Below are 18,080 nucleotides of genomic sequence, written 5' to 3'. Positions count from 1 at the left end.
AATCCCTAGATAAATCACTTCCATAGTGCTGGCTCATCTTTGTGCTCCTCTGGTGTGCAATCTGTCATGATTTTACAGCATGTGCTGACCTCAGTTTTCTTCATTTGTATGTGTTGAGAGACACTACCATCAATTCATTATCTTTTCACCTTTTGGTGTTTGTAGAGTCAAGAGCTGTGTTTCCTGTCTGTCTCTGAAGCCAGTATGTCGTTTTTGCTTGTACAGTAGAAAAGCTGAGGCAGAGACGTGCCATGCATCTGTCACTAAGGACTGGTTCCCAGCACTGAGCTCCTAGCTCTCAGTCCTGTGCTCAGGTCGTTTTGTCCAGTGGCAGAACAGGATGTCAAGAAAAAAGACCATTACATTTATTAAACAGTTGAGCTAGAGATATGTTGAGAAATGTGGCTAAAGATCATGGTTTTGCTGGACTAATGTTTAATGCCCATTAAAGTTAAGTCTTTTACTAAGAATGGATTTACTGACTAATCACTGCAAGTTGTTGTGACTCAAGGTGCAGCTGAACACATCTCTGAATTGTTCAGCATGGCTCCTGCAAGGACTGGGATGTTTCCAGTCAGAGCACGTTAGATCCAGATAATCAAACCAATGGGTACAGGGCACGCAGGTAGGACAGGCCTGGAATGTGGCTGCTGTTCCTATTGGGGAATAGCACTGATAATAAGTTGGGTTTTTTTTAACCTTTTCCTCTCATCACGTTGCCACATTCAAAGCCCTTTAGTCTCTAAACAATCCCTTGCACTATAGAGTGCACTTTGCACGTTCTGGGCGTTATACAAAATTTGGCTTGTTAACCCGCACAGCAGCCTTCTAAGGGTGGAAAATGCAATTATCTGTGTCAGACCTTTTGGGATGTGCCAACACAGCCCAGTCTGTAGGCTTCACCAATGGGAATGTGGGGATGACGTGGCTCTGCAGGAAGCAGGAGCCATGTTCAAACACAGAAGAGCACTGAGAGAAGGAAACCATTTCACAATGAGGGAAAAAGGTTTCTCGAGTTCGGCTGGCATTTGTCAGTGTTGGCTGGGTGCAGGGGGATCTTGTCCCCAAGGAGGAGGCCTTGCAGGGAGCTGGGTTCAGCAGGTTGAGCACAGGGAGCATGAGCTTTCTTTGGGCTCTTGGAAGCACTGGAAAGTGGGAATGCAAAACCAGGGTGCTTTTCCCATATAGCAAGCCAGAGAGCTTAGTGCAGAAGTCAGGGGGATAATAGAACTTATTTAGGGCTACAAAAGTTGTTGTGATGAAAATAGTTTGTTCAGAAGGTCAGTGAAGGGCAAAATGCCCAGGCAGGCTCCAGCCTGGCACCTCCAGAGCTGTGGCTCTGTTCATTGGAGAGCGCTGGAAAACTGCCGGATGAATTCTTGTTTATTGAACGGTTCTGGTGGAAAAGCAAATCCAGGGCTTGTAGAGAGGCCAGCTTCTCCAGTGACTCCTGACAGACACTGTGCACCCTGGGCTGAGTGTGAGGCCTTCATGGTGAGCAGGAACTGCTCGGCATATGCGGCTTTTGCTGCCGCACAACACCCTGTGCAAAGGTGAAGCTAAGTTTATTGCATGGACCTGTAGTAAACTTGCCAAAGCACGTGGGTTTTACAGCTGCCTTTTGTACTGGAATAAGTGCAAAAAGCAGTTTCTGTCTTTTAAAAAAGCAAGTAGTTGTAACAGTGGAAGCATCATGCAGAGCTGAACTGTCGTTGACCAGGCAGCAAACTTGGTACAAATTGTGAGGCTCCTATGATGCAGGCACAGGTGCAGACAGCATACCTGTGAAGTGCTTGGGACCTGCAGGAGAAAAGCAGGCTGGAAGGAGCCTCAAAGTGCATATAGAGGAACTCTCTTTGTCTTGGACGTTGCATACAATAGAGCTATAGAAGTACCTAAAATCTTTTTGTACTATACTTTAAAGTACTATTTGTACTATCACTCTTAACCAGAACCACACTGAAAACCCTAGAAATTTGCTATATGTTTGGGTTCAAAGAAAGGCACATAGTAAATATGGGCGTTACACGTACATGTGTACAGCTGGCCTGTTTCACGTTGCTTTAGACGTTGTGCCCCGTACTGCAGACACTGACAAAACTATTTGCATTCACAGCTATGCATACTGAGCTGTGAGATGCAATAACTTGTTCTGAGCTTTGTTTGCGTTTCTCTCCTGAAAGGCCAATGTGACCAGGGTAACCACATTTCTGTCTACAACTTCCTGTAGAGAAATGCATGGGTGTATACTGTGTCTTTCACCTGCACACACTCTTGTTAGGCCCAACAGCATGGTGGGAGCAATATCCTTATCTCTCTCTTCAAAGCCACACTTTATGCTGAAGAAAATTGGGCATTCTAGGAAACACAGGTACATTTTGATTTCAGGTTTGCCATTGCTGGTGTTTGAGGAAACACTGTAATTTAGATTATTGGAGGGAGATGTACTTGGTGAGTCTTCAGATGAGACAACTTGTGTAAGAGACAATGTGTCTTATACCACGGATTTGTCCTATTTCTCTGGTCACACCCCAATGCTTTATTCTTTTCCAGAAGTTCATTTCATCTACTTTGTGCTGTGTTTTGGGTGTTGGAAAATGCCTGGTCCTTTGAAAACTGTGCTCCCTTCAGCCTGCTGGGGCTGGAAAGTTCCTTCCTAAATTTCTTAGTAAGTTCTTGAAGTTGCTTTCTGTGAAGATAGGAAAACATTCCGTCTTGCAGAGAACTCTTACTTTACACCAGTAGCTGATGAAAGTGGATGGATTTCATAAGGAGTTTGCAATCTTCCATGCTGGTAATTATTCCAACACAAACAAGGCTGGAAGAAGCTGTTTGTAATGGGTGGAATGTTGGATGTATTTCTCTGTTCTGTTAACACTGACACTTTGAAGTTATTTGGGAACATCAATGAAGCCGTTACGTTATTTTGCACATCCATAATGGTTCTGTTCCTGGTGCATTATATGAAGTTCTTTTACTTAATCTTATCAATGAGAAAGTTAGGTGGTAAAACTTTTCTGGGCTCTTTTTTGTTTTCATATAGCTGTCTTGTGGGAAGAAATTGATCTTTAATAAATGTATTTGTTTAGTCATACTCTCATATCCAAAGATGTATGCCTACTTGATTTAGTGTCGAGGTTGCTTTGCTGGAGACAATCATGTCAGCTGCACATATGTACATGTATTCTAGCACAGTTTGAAAATCTGCTTCACTTAAACTAGTTTTATGTTGGTGCCTATCTAATCGTGTGGCTCTTGGAGTAGCTGTAGCTAATAGAAGTACTGCTAGATTTCAGACATGCCAGCCTTTCTGAGTGAATCCTATCTGACCTTTCATCAGTGTCATTACTTTTGAAGTTATTCTCCTGAGTTGTTTTTCCTGGTGCTGTAGTTCAGCTGTAGGATGATGTGTCACTCAGAAAGCAAATTCGAGTTCCTTTTCTGTCTTTGATGGACACGACTCACGTTGATGTTAGTGGTAATTACATGTGCATGCTTAGAACAGAATCTGCCTCAAATGTTCCCTGAGTCACTGGTCCTTTCCCAGGAACTTCGCATCAGGTTAATTGCTAACTTTCTTTGATCAGAGTTCACCGTTTTGAAAAATCTGAAGCGATTTCAAGCTTACCAGTCTACTCCATTACTGCAGAAGAAAAACAACAGTGAGATCAAGTGGACCAGACTGTCACTGTTGGATTAAATACAAGCTATTCATTATGTTCTTGGTGTTGTGCTGAAGCAGTAGGAGATCTGGCTGTGTACAGATTGCAAGACAAGGCCTTGAGCAGCAGTTTGTGCAGCGTTCATTTAAATAAAAAATGAAACTGTCATATGACATGGAGATGGTGCCCTTAGCCATTACCTCAGCTTGTTACTCTTAAGGAAAACAATAAACCAATATCTATTCCACACAGACACACACACACAAAAAATCCTGAGAACAGTAGATTTAATTATGTTCTTAGCTCTGTCTGCCTTCGGGCCATCTCCTCTCATACTGTGCTGAAAAGAAGCTTCTGTAAAAACAGCACCTTGTCAGTGTCCTCATTTCTAGCAGACATAGGTGATTTGGAGTGAAAGGCACAGTAAGTCCTAATGCTGCTCTCATCAGATCACTCTGTTATTTGGTCTTTCTGTTTTAACTATGAAGGTCTCAGTCTGATCTCTCTTGCCAATCTTGTCTGTGGTAGATGGCACCGAGAGCTCAGCTTTGAAGTAATGCACCACAGACAAGTGTTTGAAGTTCCTATCAAAATCTTTTAAAATCAGCTGTTGATGATGTACATTTGCCAGCTGGAGATGTTGATGGCTTGGGTAAGGATGGATTGATATGAATATTGAGGGTGATGTCAATGATTTTGTATAGCTGTTGTTGGTTTTTTTCCCAAGCTGATGTTTATATGTTGTGTTTCCTTATATGCATCTATTTGACATTATTTGCCTGAGAGTCCCAAGAGTAAAAGACAAGATCAAGTGATTCATCTTATGCATCAGTCATGGAAGGAATAAAACATAAAAACAATGTTGTACTTTGATGATGAAACTGAGTAGCTCTGAGCTTCTTTAATCCCATCTGAAATATGTACTGATGGTTTTTTAGCTGTTTTAGTTTTCATGTTTCCAAGAAGGACTTTCTTTTGGTATTGTATAGAAGAAAAAGGTAAACAGAGATTGGTAGAGGTTTTTCAGTCTATGTGTCTTGGTTACCCTGATGTTTGGACAGTGTGCTATGAAGTAATGGCTGTAATGTAGTCTGTTTGTTTGTTTGTTTGTTTGTTTGTTTGTTTGTTGTGGGAAACAGCTTTCGAAGGTACAGAGATCTTAAGGTATTAAAATTGTTTGAAAATTGGCAACCCTGCCTTTAATAACTTTAATGTTTGTTTTATTGCATTTCTTTTTCCTTTTTTTATTTGCCTCAGTTTTTCCGTTGGTCAACTGAAATTGTTAGAAGTTGCCTTGGATAATGAGAGCAATGATTAATATTGTAGCAGCACTTTGTACGCAGTAGAGGAGCCCAATGGCAGTGTTGCTCTTGTTTCCACTGACGCTGACAGCTGCGACTCGGTAGAATTTCTTTCTTTCTGAGCCCTTTTAAAAGGCTCTCCCTTATTTCTGTGATACACAATTTAAAGTTAAGGGTAGTCAATGCTAATAAATGTATTGATTTAAGGTGTATGTGCATCTCCAACAAACATTTTTTCATGTCTCGAAAGAATATTTTTTTCAAACCGCTTTTTGGTTTCTTCTGCACTGTTATTTCATTAGCATTCTACAAAAACCTCCTTTGCAAGTAAGGTATTTCAAGTCACTTTGCAGCACTCTTTATTCCAGTGCTGAATCCCCTTTTAGCTGAAGCTATCTTCAGTTTTGAATTTTGCAGTGCTTTTTCAAAGCAATAAAAAAAATCAACCTGCTGGAATGTAGGTTGTGATCTCAAGCTTGCAGGAGTGAGGTAAGTCTTTATCTATTCTGTTTGGGAGTTTGGACAGTGAGATTCCACATAAACATACTGCCTGCCAACAGAACTTTGTGGGAGAGCAAAACTTTAAAATTAAGCAGCCGACGCACAGATCTTTGTCTTTTCCCAGAGTTATGATGATGAAAAATTTGTGAGTGACATATATTGCTCATTCTGTCGCCATTACTTGTCACAGAGTGGAGCTGTGTATAGCTTGGCTACAGTATCTGAATATTGCCTTTCAAAATTAGGCATCATTTTTGTGATAGATAACACTCTTTTCATTATTAGTTTTTTATTCCACAATGTGTCACTCTTCTATTTGACAGCTGTTATTATTAGTGTTTTTTTAAGGATAGTCCTGAGTGAAGGAGACTTGTAAGATTTCTGAATGAAGTGCCCTGTTACTGGAAGCAATCTCAGCACTTTCCTTTTGTTTGTGAGATGACCAGGTCTGTCATCTTAAACCCTGAGTTTTTGTGGGTTTTTTTGGTCGTTATCTTATTTTTGAGCTCTGCTGAGAAATGGCAAAAACCAATGCCTGAACATAATGCTTCATGTTTCCACAAATGGTAAATTAGTCACTATCAATCTGTTCCAGTCTGGTGTGATTAAACACCTGCCAATAGTTCAGCATAGCATCATATCACTGTAGCAAAGTTCTGCATCACAGGATGTGATCATCATCCACCTTTGGGTGAAAAAGGACTCTTACAGTTTCTCATCTTCTGGCTTGTTCTTCCTCATTTCCTCATCAAGAGGAAGCATCAGGAAGATGAAGAAGTATTGTGCAGATACTAGGTTGTGTCATCAGACAGCAAGTGGTGTCACACATTATTGCCCTGCTTGCATGTTTTATTGGCTGGAAGCTTTAACTGTAGCTTCTTTTCTGACTGGTGACATGCTAAGTGCTCAGAATGCCAGGTCAGAGGTTGAGGAACTAGTGATTTAGCTGCAAAATTGTCATTTTTGTCTCTGAAGAACTCAAATGTTTTTTGTATTTTCTCTTTTAGTTTTTGTTGGTTTGTTTTAATATGGAATGAAAATTTCATGTAGCCTAAGCAGAGGTTATATATTAGACTGACCGTCATTTGCACCAAACTGGCATATACTATCCCATCACTTTATGCACTGTCCAATACATTTCAGTTCTATGTTAGCTGGTATTTTCCCTCCAAAATACATGGCATTTTGTTTCCTTAAGGTTTAATGATATGAAGCCCTCTCTGCAGAGCTGCTGGGGAGGCCTACCCTTCCTTCTTTCCCTGGTGCCAAAGTGTCCAGCTGCCTGTGGTAGGGCAGTCATGTTCCAGGCATTTTCCGGGGCTGTGGTAGTAGCATCTCACCTTGCTGCATGTGTTGTGGATGCTATGTGGCACTGTCCTTGCGCCTCCTCCACATGTCAGGAGTGGTGGTAGGCATTTTGCCAAAAAGCAGAAAGAATAATGTGCTAGAGGAACTCCAGTGCGTTAAATCTAAACAATGGACTAATGTACTTGTGAGGACAAGAGCAGTCTGAGCATGCATGGAGCTCTGGCTGCAAACAGGAAGAGAGAGGCCTTTGTTTCTCTTGACTGCCGTAGCTTCTGCAAACAGAGTATTCATTGCAGACTACATGGCTCCATGTGCCAGGGAGCTGCTGCTACATCTTCTCTAGGCCAGTTTATAAAACGGTGCGTGTATGTACTACCTGAACATAATAATGGTTCCTCTGTTATGAGAACACACGTGTGCCACGGAGAAGAACAAACCTTTGTGTCCTGAGATGTGGAGAGGGGCAACTCCAGGCTGATCAGCAACAGTGTTCTTACAGAGCAATTGCTTCAACTTCGTTTTTCTTTATTGTCTTTGCAAACATGGGAGGCCCTCCTGTAGTCCTCTGACACTTGCTTTCCTGCTGTTCCTGAATGCCCACACACCAGACCAAAACTGCATGCTCACACATATGTGCTGGATGATCTGACCTCTGGCTTACTTTTAACTAATTCTGTTTGATTTCTGCTAATTTTCCCACCTTCTTTAAAAAGTGTGATGGCTGTTGTGCAAAGAAAGAAGCAATGCACATTGGTTCTGTTATTTCAGTATTTGGATGGATTGGAATAACAAGGGCCTCAGGGCAGTGTTGAGGCAGATCACTCACTAGGCTGAGCAGCAGATGTCTCCTTTGGAATTAGCTGTTGGATGAAGAGAGCTGGAGCAGTGACTGACAATTTGGTACTGGTAGCTTTGGAAAGGCTGCAAGATGAGGCATAGGTGTGGATTTATGCTTGAAAATGAAGCCTTTTTTCTGTATGTGAGTAGTGATGCATCAGTTTGTCTTGGTAAACAGAAAGATGGAACAGTTACCATGACTTGCTTGGATAAAACGTTAATGTGATATTACCAGTTTCCTGCTTAGTACCCTTAACGTGAGGATCCTATTTCAGAATTGTTCCAGAAGATTTTTGTGTAAAATCACCAGATGATTTTGGAAAGTGTTTCTAGAATAATGATAATAAGCTGTGTATATCCAATCCTACCACTTGCACTGTGTATGCCTTTAGGTCTTGCAACTGGAGCAGTGGATGGAACTGATGTAGGATTCCTCAGCTATTGGAACAGATCCTTAAGGGATGTGACAATTAGAACCAGACATACTTATTTTGATGTTCCTCCCTTGGCAGCAGAGTGTCTTTTTGTTGACAGTTTTGTTAGAAGTGTGCAGAACTGAGGTTTCATTACTTTGTTTTGTGAAAGCATTCTTTACTTTGGGAACTAGGTTATAAATATCTGCAAGCATCAGAGGATCCATTTCATAGCTTCATGAGTCTTCGTGTATTTAATGATATTTAATACGTGAAACAGAGCTGATCCACAAATTAAAAGCTTCTTATGTCATTGCTGATCTCCTGTGTTAGTTAGATCCTGAAATTGTAACAGAAGTTTCTGATTTTATAGTGGTATGCTGGTTTGGTTTTTTTTCTGCATCAAAGAGCACTAGAAAAAGAAAAACTACCAGTCCTGTGAAGAAATTATTCTGCGTTTGACTCATTGCAGGGACTGTCTGTGTGAGCAGAAAATTGTTAATGGTCCTTTGCCCCATTTAAGCTTAAACGCCATGTCTTTGGCTGGACTTCTCCCATGTTCTGAGGCTCTTTTTGGATGCGCTCTTCAGCGTGAGTCATGCTGGGTCCTGATGTGCAGAGCCATGGGTGTGTGCTTCTACCTTAGCTGCGCTCAGGGAGTGAAGAAGAGGCAGAGCTTTTCTTGTTCCTTTCCCTAATGGAAATCTTCATCCCTGCTGCTAGCTGCCCCACCACCACAGACCTCACTCAGGTGCATGCAGCAGGCTTGGTGGCCTTTCTGAAGGAGCTGTCTCACCAGACAGGTGTTCTGACTTCCCCATCTCTGGCAGTGCTGCATGCCTGACCTGGGCTATCTGCAGCTTGGAATTAAGCTCGGTAGTTACCCAACTTCTCCCACCAAGACTGGCAGTTTGATGTATGCTAATGTGTGAACTGTGCTGTAGTCATTCGCACCTATCATGTGTTAAATGGAAGTTTAAAACATAAAATTAGGTTGCTTTGATCTCCTTAACACTTTCATATTCGATTTAAAGCAGCACCCAACCATTTCCTCTTACCAAAAAACCTGCTTTAACTGATGACTTCCTTTGGTTAGATGAATCACACCTTGGCTCTCCCACAGATGCCAGATATAACCAGGAGCTGCCTTTAGCCTGCTACTCTGTAGTACTTCTGAAGCATGAAGTAGGTACTGGAGTTGTGCTCTTATCTGGGTGCTTGGGGATGTTTTTGAAGATGCATAACAGCTTGAGAGTAACCATGTGATCTGTAATTGAGCTTCATAGTTTCAGCAGCACCTTGTTTTGAAGATGTCAGAGCAGAACCCAACACCACCTGGAAGACCTTGAGGCTACAGAAAGCACAAATAGATTTTTCTTGCGTGTTTCTTCACTGCATAGCATTTACTGAGGGCTTCAGTGCTTACTCAGGCATTTAGAGGCTGTGCAGACTGCTTATACGATTACAGTGCTGTGTCTGTGTTTTGCCTACACTCTTTAGTTCTGGTCCCTCCCAGCACTCTAAATCTTTGGGGTAAAATTTTGTTCCTTCTTTCATCATTTTCCAGTAGTAAGATAGTTACACTCACCCAACTGATAGAAGCATTTTGAATTAAAAATTATTACTCATTAAAAATTAAGACATGTAAGTTTTGTTAAATATCCTCTATGGTTTTTATTTTAAAAAGAGTCAAACTATAAAAATGCTAATCTCTCATAGTGATTCTTTATCTGTTTTTCAGTCATACAGTTGGAGTTTATGGATTGAGGCCTCTGTCAGACGAGAGGAAATTGCTTTAGTTAGAAAGTAGTGATTTAAAAAAAAAATTAATGAGATGACTCCACAACAAAGGGATCCTCTGCTCCAGAGCTGCTACTTGCATCAAGTCCTGCTTGAATTTTTCAAATTCAGAACAATTCTTGGAAAAGCTGGTGATTAGATTGAAAGGATGAAAGGTTTCTGTTGCTGACTCTGACTTTGATTTCTCTGTCTGTAAGATGGCATCAGTGATCCTCACAAACGAACACTGATAATTTGGTGGTGCTTTACCACACACTCTGGGTAGAAGTAGCTGCAAAAGTACGTAGTGTTAAAGTAGTAACAGGTGATTCACTGTAGTCAGGATTTGTAGAGAAGCTCTGATGGCTGTTTAAACTGTAGTGGCAACACCAGTCCTCTGAGCATCCTGGTCACCAGCAGTCCAGTTAGCCATTCAGGCAGCTTGAGCACTAACAGCCTTCCTCTGCTACGTGCTTCTACGTTCTTGCTGTATTGCTAATATTTGTGGTGGAAGGGTTGTTGCCAAGTTGGGGGCACAAAACACATGTGTCCATGAGGGAATAGCTGGTAATCAGCATGTCTTTGTGTTTCAGAGATGAGCGAAATCAGTCAATCATTGTGAGTGGAGAGTCTGGGGCAGGAAAGACAGTTTCTGCCAAGTATGCCATGAGGTACTTCGCCACGGTCAGTGGATCTGCCAGTGAAGCCAATGTTGAGGAGAAAGTCTTGGCTTCAAACCCCATAATGGAGGTAAGCAAGCTATTGCACTATCTCCTACCCTTCTGCTGCAGTAATTATTCTGAGACTAACATAAGTATTCAATACAGAGATTGATTGTTAATTTTATAGGGATAAAAAAAAGCTGGACTGAAGATGTTTTAAAATTTCATTTTTAAGCCATTTACCAGGAAGTGCTGTAGTTATTATGTTGTGTAATATTTATGAAAGGTTGAGAGAAGACATGAGGTAATGTTATATTACTGTTAATGTATTTCACATAACAAAGTAATTTTTATATTAATACTGCTATAAATCTCTTCAACTTTGTAACCACTGTAGTTTCCAGGCTGCCAGCCCAATGCAAGTGCAGGGGGCTGTTTTTGCATGTTCAGTTCCAAAATGGATGGAAATTTCTTGTCTTACCTGTAGAACACATTGAAGAAAGGTTGATTATGTGTTGAGGGGAAGAGAGTAATTGAATAAAGCAAATAGTCAATTTTAGCGAAATTTCAACAGGGAAGATAGATGAGAAAGTAAAGTTACATGAGATGCACACAGTTTTGGAGAGGAAAAATGGCAGAAAACATAATTTGGAAATAATTAGCTCAGACTATAATATTTCATTTGTATAGTAATCTCCATGTTATTGTAGTCAGGTTCCAAAGCCATTGGCTTAGGAATGATGGATGTCTTGGTAGATGTTTAGCATCTCAGTGAAGTAGTATGAATGGACAGACATGAGCAAATGGAGAGCACAAAGTGAGATATGAAATGCAAGATGCTGCCGTTGTTTTTTTCCTCAGGTATTTTTAAAAATGAACTCTTTTATTTCTTCTTTCCTCCTGGCATGAGGAGTTCATGATACTCAGACTATAGCTGCCCCATCACAATTGTGTGTGTTCTGTCACAAGGTAATTGTGCCTGGTTTGTGGTGCTGTGTGCTGTTTTGAAACTGTTTGCGGGGTATATTGATCAGCAATGGGCTCTGCTGTTGAGTAACCAATGTGCCCAGTGATGGCAAAAAGCCAGGACTGCTGAGCCTTGCCTTGAGCTGCTCCTACCCAGCAGAGGCAGCTTGGGTCCTTGGAAGCAGTGGCAGTTTTGCATGAGTGAACTAACCCCAAAGTACTACTTTCACTGCTGCAGCTGTGACAGTAAGCATCGTGTCATCCTTGGCTATGTTAAGGTGTGATGGTGCTGTTATTTTATTTTATAGGGATAACAACTTCATGAACCTGCATAGATCTGGAGTTAGAATTACTTTAAAAGTTTTTGTAATTGGTGAAAGTTACCCTTTAACTTCTAACACTTGAACTTTAAATAGGCTTTAAAGTGGGTGTTATGAAATGTAAAGTTGTACACAGAACCTAGCATAGCAAAATTAATGTTCTGAACTTTTCAGCTGATAAATCAGCAGAAACAAAAATTAAACTATGTAGGTTAGGAAGAATTCAGCTTAGAAGTGCTGAACTTTAAATTTGCGATGTTGAGCAGAAGGTAATTTTATTTTTAAATTTCTATGTCAAAATTACTGTTAGTGTCAGAATTTGCCCACTGAATATCTAATATCAAATGACCATTATACACTGACATTACTAGCAACTATTAGAGTAACTAGTTTTCTAATTAATGGCTATAAACATTCTGCCAACTGCAAGTCAAGTCTTGAAACAAATCCTTCTATAAGTACCCTCTGCTCATTATTTGGTACCCTGTGTGGCTATGCAAATTGTACAGCTTACTGTGTACTGTGGTCAGCAGTCTTTGTAACACCAAAGGCTTTCTTTACTGTTTGTATGTATACAGCTTAGGACTTTGGGACAGGCCATTTCAAAGTAGTAATTGGTTTCTGAAGATATTGTAACGTTACAGTGCTACCTACAGCAACAAAATATATCACAGAGGCAATGAGCTTAAAATATAGGAATGAAGTTTGAATGTCTTCGGTTTGAATGCGTTCAGTATTTCTTAGAACTGCAGAGATGCAATTTGTTCTTTATGGCAACATTTGTCTGATAACCACTTTGACATCTGCTTGGACAGGCGCGCTGCTGCTGCCCTAATGGGGTTTCTCAGTCTAATCCCAGCTTCCAGTGCTATAGCTGCTAGTGCTTACAGATTCACTGCTGTTCTGCCTACAGATTTGGAATACTGAGCTCAGTGTGGCTGTTGGTTCTCATTTGCTTTTCTCAAAATTTATTTCAGTGCAGAGTTCCTATAGATGGCTACATGAATCAGAGAACGACAACACAGATACAGCTCTGCCGCTTTTTATTTAAGTGTGCTTCTAAGTTACTGGTTAGCATACACATGGTGGCATATGGATACAGACGGTGTAACTAACTGAGTTTGCCCACGTTCAATTCCTTTTGCTGCAGAGATACCTTTAGCATTTTTGAAAGTGAATTGCTACGTGGTGCCTTTACTATGATTTCGTTTAGAAGAGAAACTGCTTTCCTTCGAAATTCAGTGTATTGTAATTTGCATGTCTCAAAGTTGTGGTATTTCCAGTCTGGTACCAGCAGTAGTGTGAATCCTAACACTGATGAGGTGCTGCAAGTCAGAGGTGCACTGAAATGGCTTTGCTGCCATGGCAGTGTTGAAGACTATCCCTGAATCTATAACCAAGCTGCTGTGGCAAGAATTTGATTTCAGAGTAATTACGTGGGTCTGTACATTTTAACTTCTAGATTATGTTTAGGCACACAGTAAATATTCTATACAGCACATTTGTGGAAGTAGTTTTGGAGTGTGGTTGGTTGTAAAATAGTAGAAGTGTTAGCCCAACAGGGTACAGTGGCTGTTTGCTGGCTTATGGCTTTGTGATACATAGATGCACAGAGGTTGCAAGTACTCTACATGTGTCTTTATACATGTGTATGTGAATATATACAATGTGAAGTAATGGGCATGGTTTTATTAAACCCTTAGAAGAAACCAGCATATATGTAAGCATTCTGTTAGAATCTTTAATTCCTTCTAAAAGACTTCAGGGAGCACTTAATGATACTTAGCTGGAAAGTTACTCTGTGGAAGAGAAATCATTACAAGAAGATCAGCTCCAGATCTCACGTCAATGAAATGACAATATTTGGATGTAACTTGCTGACCAGGCAGAAGTTGTTCTTTGTTAAATTCTTGATTGTTTTGAAAACTGAACAAAAAAGTGTTTTATGCATTTGTGAGCCAGGGTCAGATAGATACGATCATTTCTAAAAGCTGTTTTGCCTTTACAAAATTTCCTCTTTTCAGTCTATTGGAAATGCCAAAACAACCAGGAATGACAACAGCAGTCGCTTTGGGAAATACATTGAAATTGGTTTTGACAAGAGGTATCGAATCATTGGTGCTAATATGAGAACTTATCTCTTGGAGAAATCAAGAGTGGTATTTCAGGTAATACTGATGCAAAGTTATTATCTATATGTATATATTTTATATGACTATGCTAAAAAAGCCATTGCTTGCTGATATCAGGTGTTTCTTGTAAGGGATGGTTGTAATGTATTTTCACTGTACTACATGTGGAGAGGGAAGAGAGAAGGAAAGTCAAGTAGCTCTTTAATATATGAATTATCCACAGTAGTAGCATGCGTATTTAAAAAGATGTGCATTTTAGGAATACTTTCAGTGCACTACCAGGTATTGGTTTGTGCTAACCATAGTGTTATAAAATTGGACTTCAAAACCTAACAGGAACACCCATGCTCAAGAAGAGCTCTCGGCTGTGGTTTGTAAAGCTGCCATCTTATCTCACTTTAAATCTCTTGTTAAAACCCACTGCTATCACAATGATTAAAAATCATACTTTGGAGAATATGTAATTTCATCTCTCTTTATCTCTCATCGTATCCTCTCTATATTTGCTTACCAGTCTAGCTAGAGCTTAGTGAAAATTGACTTACTCTTGACTGGCTGCCTAAAGATACAGAGCAAATTATCACAGTTTGTACTGTGTAAGGGTGTTACATGAAGTACTGTCATTTCAAATATAAGATAAATTTGTTGCACATAATATAGCAAAAGCAGAGTGTTTTTCTAGTTTATTTTTTAATTTGAATTTACGAAGTTTGGTGCCCTTACATTCAGAATTATGATGTTATTCATGAGTCAGAACCTTCTGAGCCGTGTTTGTCTTCCATTTTAAAATTCCGGCTTTGCCTTGGCAGGAAAGATTCTCTCTTCACCAGCTTACTATAAATGCTGAAGCAAATGGTATTAGTTATTTTTGGAAAATGAAAAGCCTTTAAGTATGATCATTTTGCTCACACATAGAATCCATAGGGCGACTAAGATGATCAGGGGGCTGGAGCACCTCCCCTATGAGGACAGGCTGAGGGAGTTGGGCTTGTTCAGCCTGGAGAAGAGAAGGCTGCGGGGCGACCTCATTGCAGCCTATCAATACCTGAAGGGAACCTACACCCAGGAGGGGAGTAAACTCTTCAGAAGGGCTGACAACAGCAGGACTAGGGGAAATGGATCAAAGTTGAAGGAGGAAAGATTTAGGTTGGATGTTAGGGGGAAGTTCTTCACAAGGAGAGTGGTTAGGCCCTGGAACGGGCTGCCCAGGGAGGTTGTGGATGCCCCATCCTTGGATGTGTTCAAGGCCAGGTTGGACGGGGTCCTGGGCAACCTGATCTGAATGTGGATGTTTGGTGGCCCTGCTAGGCAGGGGGGTTGGAACTACATGATCCTTGAGGTCCCTTCCAACCCAGGTGATTCTGTGATTCTGTGATTCTGTGATCTGATCTATATTTAATAGTAATCTACAATTCTGAAAAGTGAAATCATGCATTTTTCTTAAACGTGAAAATGTCTGCATGCTTCTTGCTGTTGAAAATGGATTATATTAATAAAGAAGGAAATGACAGAGGATGAGATAGATTCCTTTTTCCTTGTGACTTCCATGCTTTTAATGTAGTGCAGGAGAATGTATTAAACCTAGGGTATTTTGTCTGATTGTTTTTTGTGAAATATAATCAACCTCTTTCTTTTAAAGGCAGAAGAGGAGAGAAATTACCACATCTTTTACCAACTCTGTGCCTCTGCAGCATTACCTGAATTTAAAACTCTACGATTAGGTATGAAATTCACAATTTTGTATTGTGCAAATGTACATGCAAGGCAGTATCTCTGAGCTTTTCTGAGCCCTAGGTATGTTGAAAATAATTAAAATGGCACACCTCATATTTTGTTGGTTTTGTTTTGTTTTGTTTTAAAGGTAAAATGAAAGTAACAGATTTGTTTCTTCAGCATACTCTAATGCACTGTGGTTGTAATCATGCAGACTTACTGCGTCCGGATTTCAGAGTATTTTTCCACTTGGAAGGGTGACATTCCCTTCTCTTTGACCTCTAAAACCTTTCTCCTATGTCTCCACAGAGCAGCTCGAGAATTTTTTCATTTTGGTACAAACACCTGAAAAGCTTACAGAGTATTTTGTATCTGCACATTGTGACTTGCGCTCTTGCCAACAGTTATTCTACCATTCCTGTTCATCCAGTGCTCACAAATCTGCTGACATTTTTCGAATAAAAAAGTTTTTCAAAGTTAGCTGTGTAGTGGGAAGGCTGCACAATGTGTCAGTGGTGATTTCTGAAATATCCTTCTGCTTTTTGAGTGTTGCTCTAATCTTCTACACCATCCTAGCACATTTGGGATTCACACCTACTGACACAGGGAAAGAGGAACTGATGTAATTATAGCTAAAGAAGCCATGGTGCCGACTCCTCTTTCAATTTTCTTGAAACATTAGTAGATCAGAAGAAAAAGAATCTTACTGCAGCTGAAAGTGTGGCTACAAAAACTGTAGAAATGTATATAATATCCAAGAACTACTCGCAGTGAAGCCCATTGCTCTTCCCAAATGATATGAAGCCATCAGTTCTCCAATTCTCAGCCAGAATGGGTCACAGATACTCATAGACTTAACTGGGCTATAAAAGAGAGATGAGAAGATAACAGGGACAAAATAGATTTTTTAAAACGTCCTCATGCAATAATAGCATAATAATACCTGCCAAATAACTCCAAAGTGCTGCTGCTGTCAATTCTGTACCTACCTCTGAGCTGGTTGGAATAATTGTTTGCAAAATTACTATTCCACAGGTGTGGAAGTGTGAACCCATGTTAGGTAAAGGGTATGCTTGAGGGCCTGTCATAGGAAATGTGTAGCTTAAAAATACTCACTTGCACTGTTAACTCTAGGAAAGAAATGTTCTCCAGATGAAGTGGATGCTAAAAACTAGGAAACAAAAAATATACTGAGATATTTCAAATCAGATTTCAATCATTTGTCAAGAGCAACTTAATTTTTACACATCTTTACAGATGTGCCATGAGTTTCTGCACCGGTGTGTGTGAAAGAGTTGGTTTTTGTCTTACAGGCAATGCAAATTACTTTCATTACACAAAGCAAGGTGGAAGCCCTGTGATTGATGGCATTGATGATGCTAAGGAAATGGTGAACACCAGACAAGCCTGCACTTTGCTAGGTAACTAGTAAATATAATCATATCCCAAATGTGATACACCAGCAAATGTTTTCCATGTTGCCTGGGTATGTTTTCTTGGTATTTGATTCTGTTTAAAAAAATTCAGGGATTGAGATATTTTTATTGTCTTTAGGTGATACTAAATTGCAGTGCAATCACATATCTAGTGCAGAAGAACAAATATAAACGTACATAAATGCTGGGTACCCAACGTACAGTGTTGGAGATCTCTGAGAAAGCATTTTGAAACAGCAAATTAAACAGTTCATTTTTCTGGATCTACTTTGCATCTGGTAATAAGATGGTTTTGATAGAATTGGAGCCAAGGAGCACGTTCAAATACCAATTTCTCTTACAAAATCCCACACATACTAGTATAGTTTTTCTCCTCTTCATAAAATTTTTCAGCCATGACTCATGATTCTTTACTTCTCTCTCCACTCTAAACATTTTATTCATCATTTTTTCAGGGATTAGTGATTCCTACCAGATGGGAATTTTTCGAATCCTCGCTGGCATCCTTCACTTGGGCAATGTGGAGTTTGCAGCTCGGGATTCAGACAGCTGCACCATTCCTGTAAGTAGTAGATGAGCTCAGGAGCATGCTTTCTCTTCTGGCAGTCCTGTCTTTTGCTTGTTTACAGGAATCTCTCCTGGAAAAAAAAGTAATAACATAAAGATGCAAACTGTGTTGTTTCTAATTTGTTTATGTTCTTTTTGGAAGTGGATCCAACTCTTCTTAGTTTACGACCTTTAGACAGTATTCTTTGTATTATAACTGTGATTGCCTTAATTTCTTTTCAGCATTGTAATTGGTCTGTCCTAGAAAGGTCTTCTAGACAGACTAGCTTTGAAATCCCGGGCAGATATCTAGATCTTTATATTCCTACATGAATACATTCCCTGCCAACAGTAAATGGTTTGCAGGACGGGCTGCTTTATGTTAAATACCAAACCAGCCAAATAATTGCAAAGCAAATGTATTGCAAAGTCCTCTGGGATGTCTAGATGGGAGCCAAGGATATACAGATGTGATTCATGCGATGCATTTAAGGTTATCGTGAC

General features: G+C 40.1%; 1 protein-coding gene across 10 annotated transcripts in view; it reads left to right on the top strand.

Annotated features, from left to right (window-relative positions):
• Positions 1–18,080, top strand: part of MYO5A (myosin VA) — a 96,373-nt gene that overhangs the window by 28,794 nt on the left and 49,499 nt on the right. For 9 of the 10 annotated variants that reach the window (XM_052672353.1, XM_052672354.1, XM_052672350.1 and 6 more), the window contains exons 5-9: positions 10,395–10,551; positions 13,774–13,917; positions 15,521–15,602; positions 16,908–17,015; positions 17,486–17,592. In XM_052672353.1, coding sequence (XP_052528313.1) covers positions 10,395–10,551; positions 13,774–13,917; positions 15,521–15,602; positions 16,908–17,015; positions 17,486–17,592 — 598 coding nt within the window. Of the gene's footprint in view, positions 1–10,394; positions 10,552–11,314; positions 11,433–13,773; positions 13,918–15,520; positions 15,603–16,907; positions 17,016–17,485; positions 17,593–18,080 lie in introns of those variants that run through there. The other variant, XM_052672352.1, reaches the window with a different exon arrangement.

Source organism: Tympanuchus pallidicinctus, unplaced genomic scaffold, assembly GCF_026119805.1.
Source record: "Tympanuchus pallidicinctus isolate F22 unplaced genomic scaffold, pur_lepc_1.0 scaffold12, whole genome shotgun sequence".
Taxonomy (NCBI): Eukaryota; Metazoa; Chordata; class Aves; order Galliformes; family Phasianidae; genus Tympanuchus; species Tympanuchus pallidicinctus.
This window is presented reverse-complemented; position numbering and strand designations above follow the sequence as displayed.